We start from the raw sequence: 12,945 nt of genomic DNA, 5'->3' as shown, positions 1-12,945 counted from the left end.
AGTTTTCGCCCTTCGCCGAACCCCGACTCAAAAAAAAAAAAAAAAAATGGCAAGACAGAATTTCGTAGCAAAATTAGGCCTACTCGGGCCAAAGTTAGACCTCAGGAAGAGTTTTGGATGCAAAACTCTGCCTTACGAATCCAAACCTCTGCCTTGCAAAATTCTTTTTTTTTTTTAAAATTTTTTTTTTACTGAGCTGGGGTTTGAACCCAGACCCTCGGGGAATAGGCAAAGGAAAAAAAATTAAAGACGACCAATTTGAGGGGAAAAAATTAAAGACCAGTGCCTTTGAAGGGCAAACCGCACAAAAACTAAATATTGAAGAACTTAAATACATTACCGAATTGGTATATTACAATAGATAATCGATATTCTGACAATGAATAGCATCTCAAAATTTGGGTGCCTACTTTACATTCACACATATGGTACACAAAAAATACAACAATCCACTCGCCAAGTAACTTAACAATGTGCCCTGGGACAAGCATGTGGAGCTACTTCACCAACAATGTGGTGCAACCTTCATATCCTCTTAAGTCTTTTCTTTATCAGCGATTCAATTTCTTTTCCAACTGCAAAGCCAGAAATGACAACTTGAGAAAATCATTCATCAATGGTTACTTGGAAGGTTTAATATCACGTGCAAGCAAAAAGAAGCACCAGATTTTCATTTTCAATTTTTCAACTTTGTTTTAAAAAGAATTCAGAACTTTGGAAGAAAATAAAGGAAAGCCTTTCCCGACAATTGTGCGACACAAACCTGAACATTTTTCATCTTTTGTCTCTGCAACTCCTCCACAAGACTTCCAATGCTGAAAATTGATAAAGAGTTTAGTTGAAAACTACAAGGAACCAAGTTCAAATTTGTGTAAGAATATCACACCTTTGTTGCAATTGAATGACCACTGATTGCAGTTCTTTCTCCCTAGCAGAAGCAGCAGGAGTCTGCAGAATGGCAGTGTTGATGTTAGGAGGATGCAGGGGCATGCCATGCACCAGACATTACTTTTACACACTCATGCATGGGATAGGGCACATATACCCCACTCATAACATATTAATGGTCACAGGGATAACTGGTATCTCTCCAACACTCTTATTTCCTAATTCTTGGTCTTATCTCTTTTAATAACTAAAATTAGTTGTTGTCAAAACGATGTGGCACCATTTACAACCAATTACCTGCGGAAGATCACTAGTCCCAGCTTCAGCCATGTCTGTAGGGTTGACTGAAACAGATGTAAATAACAAGCCAGTCAGGGGCAACACATAATGCAGTTAACATTCAACATCGAAAGGAGAAGTAGCTACAATCCACATGCAACAAAGTTGTGCACATTCAGTAGTGGTGGTCAAATGTGATGACGAAATGTAAATAGAAAAAGTACCAGATCCTCGCTCCGCAAACTTGATCAGTTTCAGTATTTCCTCCTATAACAAGATGCAGAACGGATTAGCACCGGATAACAGAGATGCACAAAATTTTGATGTAGTAGAAATTACCCTTTGCAAAGTATTCTGCTGTAGAATACATTGCAATGATGGAAGTAGTGAAGCAGTTGTTAGGCTTAGATTGCTTGGACTAGTAGAACCTCCATGGACTGGGTTAAAGAAAGAGCTTGTAGGTTCCTGAACGAATGAAAGAAGGGAATGGTTACGAAGTCATCGGCAAAAGACAGATTGTTAAGTTCGACACTAACCATTAGAACACCAAATAGGGAAGCCTAGGCTGAAAGTGAAATTAAAGAAACCCATGCACAAAGCAACTCACTTAGCAAATAGAAAGGAGACAGCAGCTGAAAGTACTAAAAATGAAAATTCCCTGAGAAATCATTTTATGCTTGTGTAGCAAGAAGCAAAGAACGGTCTTAACTATTAAACATACAAATACTTGACCCCTCTTAATTAAGAGATCTTTAATAAAAACTCAGAATCCAACAAAAACCAAAGAACAAATTTCCCCCAAACCAACCTGGAAGGTTTTTTCATTTTTAGAAATGGGCAACAGAGACTATGGTGAAACTGGATGGCACCCAATCATTTTAATGGATAAACCATGAACAATTATTTCCATATAAATGCAGAAAAATCCCCTTCATAATGCATTATGTTTTTGATGACATGGAACCCGCAGCCGCTACCCTTTTGGGTGCGCATAGGGTAAACCCAGCTCCTGTGCAATAGCTCGCAAACCACACAGGAGAGGTAACCCGCACTAGGCAAGCCCCGTGCGACGAGCTCGACCCAGAAGGCAAATCCCCTGCTGTCGTAGGCAGGGGGTTTCGAACCTGAGACCTCCATTATGAAAGCCCCATGCTCAACCAACTGAGCCACCCTTGCGGGTTCATAATGCATTATTATAGCTGGACTGACAATGAATGCAAGAAAGGCCCGACAAGATGTATACCTTGGGACTCAGATCTGCTGATGTGACTTGAAAACGTCCCTTGCGTTGGACAACAGCTCCTTCTGATGAATCTTCTCCTGTGAAAAGCATATCCAGAGATTCAGAAGAAAGGTATCAAAACAGAGTCATTTATAAAATCAGGATGAACTTGTGTTTTAACATCACCAAGTCTAAATACATTTTCAGAACAGGATTACCTAAATCTTTTTTATGTCGATACTGCAATGGACCGCTATAGTTTCGTTCAGACTGGTACTTTGGATGTTGATATTCCCTGCATATAGAATGAAACAACGTAACACAGCTTGAAACAACAATTTACTGCTCGAAATATGGAAAATGTAATCATTGCACATTACGAGCCACCTATGCATCTCATATTTTACTAGGCAAGGGTTTCCATGTGATTTGAAGATGACACAGACCCAACAAAAGGTTTATACATGCAGCTAACATCAAAACTCGAATCATGTAGGTCTTAGGTGGTGCATTCTAGAGAAACTATCATCACAGAGGTCAAAATCTAAGTAAAAAATGGCTGGAACTTGAAGCACCTCAGTACTCTTAACAATTCAGTCAACACCACACAATTAGAGCACTCAAGATATTCAGAACCCTCAAAGCACAAGAATCCCACTACTTCCTAGTTCGATAATCTTTGCAGATTGGTGTTATTTTCAATTGAATTATATCTACTTCAGGAACAAGAATCGATTAACTTAGGATTACAAATTTTAACTACTCTTCCTTCCTTTATGAGAGAATACCATGATCTACTAGCACATACGTAGTATGACCATCCTATTATAGCTATCTTCATCAATATTGCAACAGCATTTTTCAGAATACATTGACCAACTCTAGCAGTTCAATTGTGAACACAACAAATAAATATACCTCTCGCCATTAGTAACAACTTTTTTGGGTGAAAGAGCGTTATCTTGGAGCAGTGAACCACTAAAAAACTTTTTATTCTCTGGAATAACAGAACGCGGCAAGGAGCTACTCTGTCGCAGATTCTCACCATCATCTTTTCCACTGTCTTGGTCCTCAACTTTTGTTAGTGACACCATATGATTCTGCTGATTAGACTCTGATCGCATAGCATCTTCCCAACTAGGACTACTAGCAGTTATGTCATCTTCACACATATCAAAACATCCCCTGCATTGTGGTACAACATTTCATATACACATAAATTTCACAACGACGACAACATGCCCAGTGCATTCCCACAAGTGGGGTCTGGGGAGGGTACGATGTACGCAGACCTTACCCCCATCTAATAAGTCAAAAATATAATAATTCCACTCTTTCCTAAAAAATAATAATAAGAATAACACTCTTTCTGGAACTTTTAGGCTTAACCGGCTTTTCCTTTTTTTTGACGTGTCCTTTAACAAACTTGTCCTCACTTTCTACTCTGTGAGCAGGTTACTTCATTCATCTGTTAATCTGGCGCAAGTATGCTTTCAAGTCCAATCACAGGAGGAGGTAGTTGAAAGAGATTCCAGACAAAATAAAGGTTGGACAACATTATTTAACTCAATGAGAACCAAAACTTCTAAATCTTTCACATAAGAAAACCAGTCATAGACCTTATGTGAATATGGAGGCATGCATGGCTGTCATGAGCTCCATATCAGCAGGCGACATGTGCATTAGAATTCACATTACTAGCATGACCGTTATGCTAATTTATACCTTGGGTGATTATACACACAGCACTTAAGCATCAAGCCGGATTTTCATATTTCGACGTCACTCTCCTTAATGTTCCAGACTCACCAAGACAAACCTATAAAGCATAAACAGGGTTGTTCTTCCAAAGAATACCACATTCCAAATGGAAAGAATTAACTATAACTATATAAACACACACATTTGGATTATAAAACCAACTTGCTATAACTGGGTTGGTGCTGATGGATTTACTTTCAAATGCCAACAAAGAAGCAGAACCACGAAGAAGACAAAATTCTTACTTGAGTGCTTGAAGAGGCTTAATAGGAAATGCAGCAAGTGAACCGTCCAAATCATGATCTTCATTTAGCTCATCCTGAATGGAGACGACGACAATCATAAATCTGATAATGGAGGACACATTTGAAGAACTTGTAAAAATATCCAGTCTGAAGAGATTGCAAACTGGAGGCAATTGAGTCTATGATAAGGGTTTGGGAACGCTTATTTCAGCATAAATCCATCGAGAAGGAATAGTAAATAAAGAGAAGTAACGAGTACTTCAACATGGTTAATATGAATACCTCATGAGTTATAACACTCGACTGATTAGGCCTTTCTGCTACAGAACCAACATCACCATTCCCCTCCCGCAGCTTCCCCCTAGTACTTGAATCTTCAGCATCTGGAATGTCGTCATAATCCGGAAGCTACAGATACCATAACGAAAGGATAAATTAATTTAATAGACACTAGACAGTTTTACCTAAGATTAATTATTTTAAGTGAATGGACAATAAGTACATACAAGGGCAGCTTGGTTCTTCAGATCCTCGAGGTTGAAATTCCAAGCACTGATACCACGAATGTACTCTTGCTGCATCGGTGAATGTTCAGAATTACATTAAGAAATTGATCAGATTGGTAAATATATGTATGCGTATACATATTAATTAAGGCCACTGTCTAGCATCAGCCGGGATATAACTACAAACCAAGCTATAAAAATTTAAATGTGGTTAATTTGCATAAGCAACACAAACATCTGACGCCAAATTTGATTTCTCAAATATGATGGAAACAAAACACATCAAGGCTCTCTTTTAAGTAGAATCACTCAGCAACACCTCAATCTGTAACATAGTTAATGTCATTTTTAAGAATCGTCTATTTCCGTTTCGCTCTATTTGAGCCAAATTCGCTCTAATAATAATTCTTCTCTAAATTGAAAGCGTTAGAAGTATATTTACAACAAAACACAAAACAGTCATTTGTATACTTTGACCTCCAAAACTAAAACAGAAACAGCTATATAATGTGATATAGTTTGTGATGGAATTATATCCGATAGCAACAACAAGCTCAGTTCCCCAAACTCATTGAAGTCTTCTCAAATCTTTATACACATTCTAGCATGTCTCTCAACTATATAATCGTTAACAAGGTTACAACTCTGAGTGAGCTTTCAAATACAACTGCACACCACTGCTAACTATGGTTATCCAAAATCTTGGTGAATGTTTGAGAAAAGAGAGGAAAGAATACAGCCCCTCATCTTGCTTATTATCCAGATTTGTCGTATGCTCGAATAATAGTAGATACTCTGACAAACTCGATGCATGTGTATAATAATAATAACAATAACAATAATAGAGGTAGTAATTTTAATTACCAACCACAATGATGATGATGATAACTTATGTTGTAGTCAGAAGTGCTAGGTTAAAACATGTTTATGCAAGTTCTTCAAAAAAAATTAAGAGCGAGGTAAAAATCAGATCAATGGGATAACACGTACAAAAATGAAGTGTTGTTTAGAGACCTAACTCTTATGATTTCTGAAGTTATTACTAATGAGAATAAAGGGGGCATCTTTTTGCTTGCTGATACAAAAAAAAAAAAATATTGGGAGAAGAGGGGAGGGAGCATTTCTCATTTTCATTTGATATGCGAAGTTAGCGACTTTAGAGTATTGAAGCTTCATGAGTACAATAAAAATAGACTCGCAACCAATGGACAAAAAACCAAAGCGGCAAAATGCTTTAATTCCTGCAATGAAACACAAAAAGATGCTGCGGATACTTTTGTGAACCATGAGATTTCTCCTAGCACATAGATCTGCAGTTTAGGCACATCAGTTTTCACCTGTGATAAATGGTCCTTGTCCTCATACATTGCCTTGTTCTGTAAAAGATAATCTGCTTCTTTAGCCTGATAGACCAGTTCAAATTGCAAAAATCAGAATCACATATGATTTCCGTATAATTCGGAAATGCCATCAGCCAGAAATGCACAGTATAAGATGGTTACAAGACCTTAAGCATCCTAAAACGATCACCTAGAGGTGGGAGGCCATCAAGGATCGTACGTGCCAAATAATCATTTCCTCGTGCTTGTTTAAAGAAAGGGTGCTTCAAAAGCTTTTCAGAAGACGGACGCTTCTTTGGATCTTTTACCAAGCAAGCAGCAACCATTTCCTTAAAAGACTGCACAAGCACCAAAAACCTCAGAACCAAACTTCAAATGAATGAAAAGCTTGTCAAACAAACAAACCTTAGAGAATCTCTTGTCCCGTTCATAGTCCAGGCCTGGAGGTGCATTCTGTAGGGTCATCAGCAGAACCTGAATTACCAGGAGAAACAAAGGATCACAAAAGAATGAATTTACATAAAACTTGGAACCACTTCCTAGACTGTTTTGTATAGCAAAGAACATCCATCAACCTTCATGGGTGGGTACTTGGAGAATGGGGCGTGACCATGAGCAAGCTCAAGGGCTGTTATTCCAAACGACCATATATCAGCTCTGTTAATTTGAAGCAATTATTAGAAGGTATGGGAGGTGACCTAGAACCAACAACAGAACCGATATGCAGATAAGATACTTACTTAAAATCATATCCGTGCAGTTGCTGCATCACTTCGGGAGCCATCCTAATTAAGATTCAAAAGAAAAAAAGGATTGCAATTACAAGTAAAAGAGTCGGTCCCTATAATGATGACATTAACAAATAAAAATTACACCTCACCGCAGCCTACAGAACTTACCAGCATGGAGTTCCAACAAAAGTATTTCTTGAACGCTGCCTATCACCAGTATCAAACATGCAAGCAGCAACTCCAAAATCTGCCAATTTAATAGCACCATTTGAATCAATCAAAATGTTCCCAGCCTGCAGAGAAATACTAAAATAATAAGTCAAAGCTGAAAACTGGCTTAAGTACCTACACTGGAGTCAGGAAAATGAGAGTAGCTCATATGAGATTAGCTAAAAACTATTCCCACGTGAAAATAACTTTGCCAATTTGGTTAACAATGAAGAAAGAAAATGTTATTGACACGGAGAAAAGAATGCTTAAACTGTTATTCCACTAAACAAGATAACACAGTGATACCTTTACATCTCTATGGATGTGTCCATGATAATGAAGATATACAAGGGCTTTGAGGACCTCGCGCAATAATGTAGCAATTACAGGCTCTTCAAAACCATCAGGATAAGAAGATTTCATGATATGAAGGCAAGATCCTCCAGCCATGAATGGCATGACAACCCAAAGGCTGTGACCTGCAGTGAATGAGCAGTGTGCACGCAATACATTTGGATGATCAATCAAGATCATGGTCTGCACCTCTCTCCGGATTCCATCCTATTCAAATCACAAAAATATTCTGGAAGTTTCAGCAACTAAAACGAGGCATACATTTAGGCCCAAGAATGCTCCTTAAAAAAGTTCCCGTAGAAGGGACTATCGATATTAATAATTGTGGCACATTCTACCAAAATAATTACTGGACATGTGGTACATTCTGCACAAGTGAATGCTAGTCAGAACTTTAGTTTTTATATTTAATTTGGATTAATTATTTAATAAAAGATGGATTAATCTAAGAAAGATGTATGAAAGAACTATCAGAGATGACGGCTTAAAAGCAGATAGTAGAGTGTAGTAACACACTAATGCAGTCCTATCTTCATTACAACTAGTAATATAAACCTGGGAATATTTTGCGCTTAAAACATTAATGAATGTCCAAGATAGGGAGGAGCAAGATATTTACTCAAAGGAGTTGGGGCTTTATTAATAGTATAGACTAGTACATGTCTATATCTATAGTAGACATAGCTTCCTTATGTAGATGGATCAAATAAGTATAGTCATGCAACCTTCATACAGTATTGCCAATTCCTTTTCAAGGAAAAAAGATACTTTAGAAAAGGTAACCACGTAACAAGAACATATCTAAATTAAAAAGGAAATCGCAACACCAGCATTCTGACTTCTGAGCAAATTTAACACCAGGGCATTTCCATCTAGTATATCTCTAAATGACATATATAGATAGCAGACTTACCAGGTCATTGTTGCACTTTTCCAAATCTAGAACCTTGATTGCAACAACCTCATTAAGAGGAATGCACAGAGCCCGATACACAGTTGCACTGACGCCGTCTCCAACTTCCTCATATAATTTATAATCTTTTGCATTGACAGGGAACTTTTTCTCTGATAGCTGTTCCATCTTTGCTAGTTATATTGCAACATAAAAACCATCAACCACTGTAGAGAAAAGAATGTGAGGCTTCTTCCAATTATATAGCATTTTGCTTGTGATCCACAAGATATTTTATACCTCCAGCTACCTCATGAGATGAACTTCCCTACCAATAACTTCAACAGGAATAGATTCCTTAAATGCACATCCAATTCCTCGACTCTTATCTCTCAGATTGACAAGTTTTATACCCCAACAACCTTGATCACAATGACTTGCCTTGGTCGCCTTCAAACACAATATTGCTGCCAACGCTTGAAAATGTAGGTGAAAATAAGCCAGACGAACTTGGCCAATATATCCCGTGAGACTGCTCACGGAGATAATCTTATATTCAACCTGAATACAATCCAGGAACACGATCGGTGAGTACCAAAATAATCGAAGACTTGATGCAATCTGCCACTAGAAGCTGAGACTTCAGTTCACTCCAGAACTGATAAAGCAATCTGCTGGGACATATGAAAGAAGATAATGAGAGGAAGAAACAAGAAAACTGAAATAAGATGAGACACACAAGAGTGTGTAAGAGAGTGTGTGTGTGAGAGTGTGTGTGAGTGTGTGTGTGTGTGTGTGTGTGTGTGTGTGTGTGTGTGTGTGAGAGAGAGAGAGAGAGAGAGAGAGAGAGAGAGAGAGTAGGTAATCTAGCATCCAACAGGCTGCCCACTAAATTGACTATAGTTTTCGGCCTTCTGGAGAACAATTACCATAGTTTTCAGCCTTCTGGATAACAATTACCCTTTTCTTCAGTTGGAATAATGGGAAATTTAATAAACGAGGGGATACTTTGAATTAGAACAATTTCCCTTTTCTTCAGTTGGAATAATGGGAAAGTTAATTGTATTCCATGTTCTCATATATACATGGATACTTTGAATTCATTTTACCCATAGGAGAGTAATTTTGACTCCCAATGAAGACATGTTAACTCGTGGATGACTTGTAGTCATGTCTTTCCACCCGAATAGGATAAATGGAGAGAATGTTTTGGGGGTAACATAATGAAAAGGGAAAAACAAGGTCACCTATGTGAAAATATATATTTTTCATTGTCACATTTTCATTAAACCCCCTATAAGTTATATTTAAATGGATTGTAGCATATTAAGGGCCCGTTTGGCTTAGCTTAAAAAAAACAGCTTATAAGCCAAAAAAAATAAGTTGGGCTACCCCAACTTATTTTTTTGGGCTTATTTTAAGCACAAAATGGCTTATAAGCTGGCCAGCCAAACACTCAAAAAAGCTGAAAACAACTTATAAGCCAATCCAAACGGGCTCTAAGGCAGCTGTTGCTTCAAAATTTCTGAAAAAGCTGTTTTGGAAATAAAATTGCATTTTTTGCAGAGAAAAATGATTTTCAAACAAAAACGTAAAGTTTTTTAGTTTTGCCGAAACTAAAAAACAACTTTCAAGAAGTAGTGTCTTTCAATGTTTCCAAAACAGGAAAACTTTTGTTTCTTCGGGGTTTGTTGAAAAACAGTTTTTTTGTGAACAAATGGAAAAAAAATTGGTTGAAACTCTTCACCAATTTTTTAAACAAACGCCAAAGCTAATAGGAATAGTAGTTTGAAATGTAATAAAATGTATAGATTGGTCAATTATTTAATAATCTATGAAAATTACTTTTTATAATGTAACAATTTTATAAAAAATAATTTGCAGAGGAAAAGTAGAGGAGGCAAAGCAAAAATGTATTTTTTTTTCTCGCACGGGGCAAGCAGTGTGTTTAACTACCATGTCAAATCTCCAGTCTCCACTCTAGTATGTTTATCAAAAAATCAGCTTGATCTTTCTAAATTTTTTTTTTTTTAATCAGAAAGGACATTACGTACTCATCTTCAGGACATTACATACTCATCTTCCACCAGAGAAAAGAGAAACTTCCCATGAATCACGACACTACTCGATCATAAAGCTTTGATCCAAAATCAAATGATTAGAACAAGCTCTTCTTTGTCGAGTATATATACCTCCTAAGAAATTATAAAATGCCACTAAGCTATTAGAAACGTTTTGCTTCTTCAATTGGCGGTGTCCCCTATGAGCTTCAATATGCGACAAAAACAACGTAAGGACACAAGCATTTTTGGCCGAATACATCCCAAATGAACACTATCAAACCACTCGTGTCATTGGCCACGAGAATTTGTAAACTAGCAAAATGTAACGGAAAGAAAAAGCCTAAATATGCAAGCTAGTGAATTGCAAAGAGACAAGATAATTTTGGAGAGTACTCCATGCCATAAACAACTTCAGTTACCATATTACAACCAGTCGGCACAACAAACTAGATAAGAAAACAAAAAATTAGAGAATCAAGCAAAACGAGACTAGTTTAGCTAATAAAGTAATTAAGTCAACAACAGAACAGCAAGTCAACATTTAAAATCAACAATAACAAAACAAGTAGAATCTCAATAACTTCAAGTCCAATGCAGCTGAAAATCAATAAATCGTGCCAAAATCTAATATTTTGGTAACATTTCAGCATTATAAACAACTTCAGTTATAGTTTATAATTATTTGACACACAAACTAGATAAGAGAAAAAAATTAGAAAATCAGGCAAAATAAGATTAGTTCAGCTAATAAAGCAATTAATTCAACAATAGAACAGCAATTCAACATCTAAATCAACAATCATAAAACAAGTAGAATCCTAATAACTTCAACTCCAATGCAGCTGAAAATCAATAAATCGCATCAAATTAAAACAATTTAGTAACATTTCATCATGGAAATGATTAAGTAATAACAATAAATGAATCCAATAAACAAGCAAACGTTACAAATACTGAACTATCGGTAAAATTTGATCATTAGCAAGTAAAACGATCTTAAATCTGATATCTTAACAAGTTTAACAACAAATTTCAGTGAGAAATGAATACAAACCTAGGGTTTCGATGTGAGCTGATATGCAAAAAGAGAAACTTCGAGGACTAAATCTGACTAAAGTTTGACAGAAAATCAAATCCAGGTAAAACTATGTCGTTTGAATTATAGATTAAACGGTTCGACTACTCCGCCATTGATGATGAGGATATTATAGTTGTTGTTACCTTGCAGTTAGTCTCTGATCGAATCTTCACCGTTTATTGAAGAGAGAGGAAATTTATACATTTATATGTAAAAGATTTTTTTTTTTTTTTTTTTTTAATTTTCTGGGAGAAACAAGTTTGACTGGTGAACAATATTCGGGCGATAGCACCTTTGATGAGAAAAAGGAACGTGTCTTTACTCTTTAGGAAAGAAAAAGAACGGGGAGAGAAAAAAGAGGAGAATATATTTTGACAATAATGTCGAAAAGGTACTTGGAATTTCGGATTTACAATTTTTGTTTTCTTTTGTGATATTTTGGAGGTACTTTGGTGATCGCTTAATTTTGCTAGAACATGAATACAGTAGACTTTACAAAAAATTAGGTAAACTTTCGTTGGTAGCATCGAGAAATAATCTCCTATATCAAAAACTAGCATCGTTAATGTGTAATTTGATTCTTATTTCCATTTTTCACGTAATTAATATCCATTATTTATTGTTAGAAAGTTTTATATTTTTTGTGATGGATTTTTTCTTCTTTTTTGTTTTTTGTTAGAGATTGATGAATTTATGAATTATAAATTTTTAAGAAACTATAAATCCGGTAAAGTTCTTCCAATTCTAACACTGCAATACTAAAAATTGTGTCACTTGTTTTGAATTCAACAAAATTCATTAATTGTTAACCCAATTTATTTTTCAAAATCGAGACTTAACTAGAACACAAAAACAAAGTTATACATGTGCAATTAAGTGTGTAACTGAAACAAAAAATCCGAGCGACCAATTAATGAAACGAATAACAGAGAACTCAAATGAGTCCACAAACACGACTTTTCCTATATGATTATCAACGTTGAACTTCTTCGCTAACTAATTTTATGCACATTTATTGCTTTCTACTTTCTACCTCGTGACATACGTCTTTTTTTGCTAGGAGTTTTATCAACTTTAATTGGTAATTCATCTTTGAAAAGGCATCGTGTCACTCATCAAAATGACAAGAAAAAAATCATGCACATACATAGAGAAGAAAAAGTACATGTTCATGGTGATCAACATGACGTTACATATGATAAATATGGATATACATGACCAATACCCTCACATCATGCATTGTATATAAAAAAGAACAGTATTTGTGGTCAGTGGCGGAGCCAAGATTTCCACCGAGGGGGTTCAAAAATATAAAAAAGTAAACATACAAAGAAGCCTAAGGGGGTTCAACATCTACTATACATACATAACAAATA

The 12,945-nt window shown here is 36.1% G+C and overlaps 1 protein-coding gene across 5 annotated transcripts; it reads right to left on the bottom strand.

Annotated features, from left to right (window-relative positions):
* Positions 1-332: 332 nt before the first annotated feature.
* LOC132047202 (serine/threonine-protein kinase BLUS1) lies at positions 333-11,874 on the bottom strand. Of its 5 annotated transcripts, XM_059438154.1 has the most exons (22): positions 11,546-11,706; positions 8,729-9,099; positions 8,450-8,655; positions 7,489-7,743; positions 7,141-7,265; positions 6,982-7,026; positions 6,817-6,898; positions 6,647-6,715; positions 6,409-6,579; positions 6,239-6,304; positions 4,902-4,970; positions 4,678-4,803; positions 4,396-4,469; positions 3,308-3,574; positions 2,608-2,684; positions 2,411-2,487; positions 1,507-1,632; positions 1,392-1,434; positions 1,186-1,232; positions 887-948; positions 764-815; positions 333-575 (listed from the first exon to the last, which is right to left on the bottom strand). In XM_059438154.1, the coding sequence occupies exons 3-22, from the start codon at positions 8,615-8,617 to the stop codon at positions 552-554; spliced, it is 2,025 nt and encodes a 674-aa protein (XP_059294137.1). In that variant the 5' UTR covers positions 8,618-8,655; positions 8,729-9,099; positions 11,546-11,706; the 3' UTR covers positions 333-551. The 5 variants fall into 5 exon arrangements, with proteins under 5 accessions (XP_059294137.1, XP_059294138.1, XP_059294140.1 ...); XM_059438155.1 differs by lacking the exon at positions 11,546-11,706 and adding an exon at positions 11,713-11,874 and having other exon boundaries at positions 8,450-9,099; XM_059438157.1 differs by lacking the exon at positions 11,546-11,706 and adding an exon at positions 11,713-11,848 and having other exon boundaries at positions 8,450-9,102.
* Between the last annotated feature and the right edge of the window lie 1,071 nt (positions 11,875-12,945).

Source organism: Lycium ferocissimum, chromosome 2 (assembly GCF_029784015.1).
Source record: "Lycium ferocissimum isolate CSIRO_LF1 chromosome 2, AGI_CSIRO_Lferr_CH_V1, whole genome shotgun sequence".
Lineage (NCBI taxonomy): Eukaryota > Viridiplantae > Streptophyta > Magnoliopsida > Solanales > Solanaceae > Lycium > Lycium ferocissimum.
Note: the sequence above shows the minus strand (reverse complement) of the source record. Positions and strands in the feature narration are given on the sequence as shown.

Excerpts from the sequence above, each read along its gene's own strand:
- LOC132047202 (XM_059438155.1), bottom strand. The coding sequence starts at position 8,617 with ATGGAACAGCTATCAGAGAAAAAGTTCCCTGTCAATGCAAAAGATTAT. Across the intron at positions 7,027-7,140 it reads TTTGTTGGAACTCCATGCTG|GATGGCTCCCGAAGTGATGC; the intron begins GTAAGTTCTGTA and ends AATCTTAATTAG. Across the intron at positions 4,470-4,677 it reads CGAGTGTTATAACTCATGAG|GATGAGCTAAATGAAGATCA; the intron begins GTATTCATATTA and ends GTCTCCATTCAG.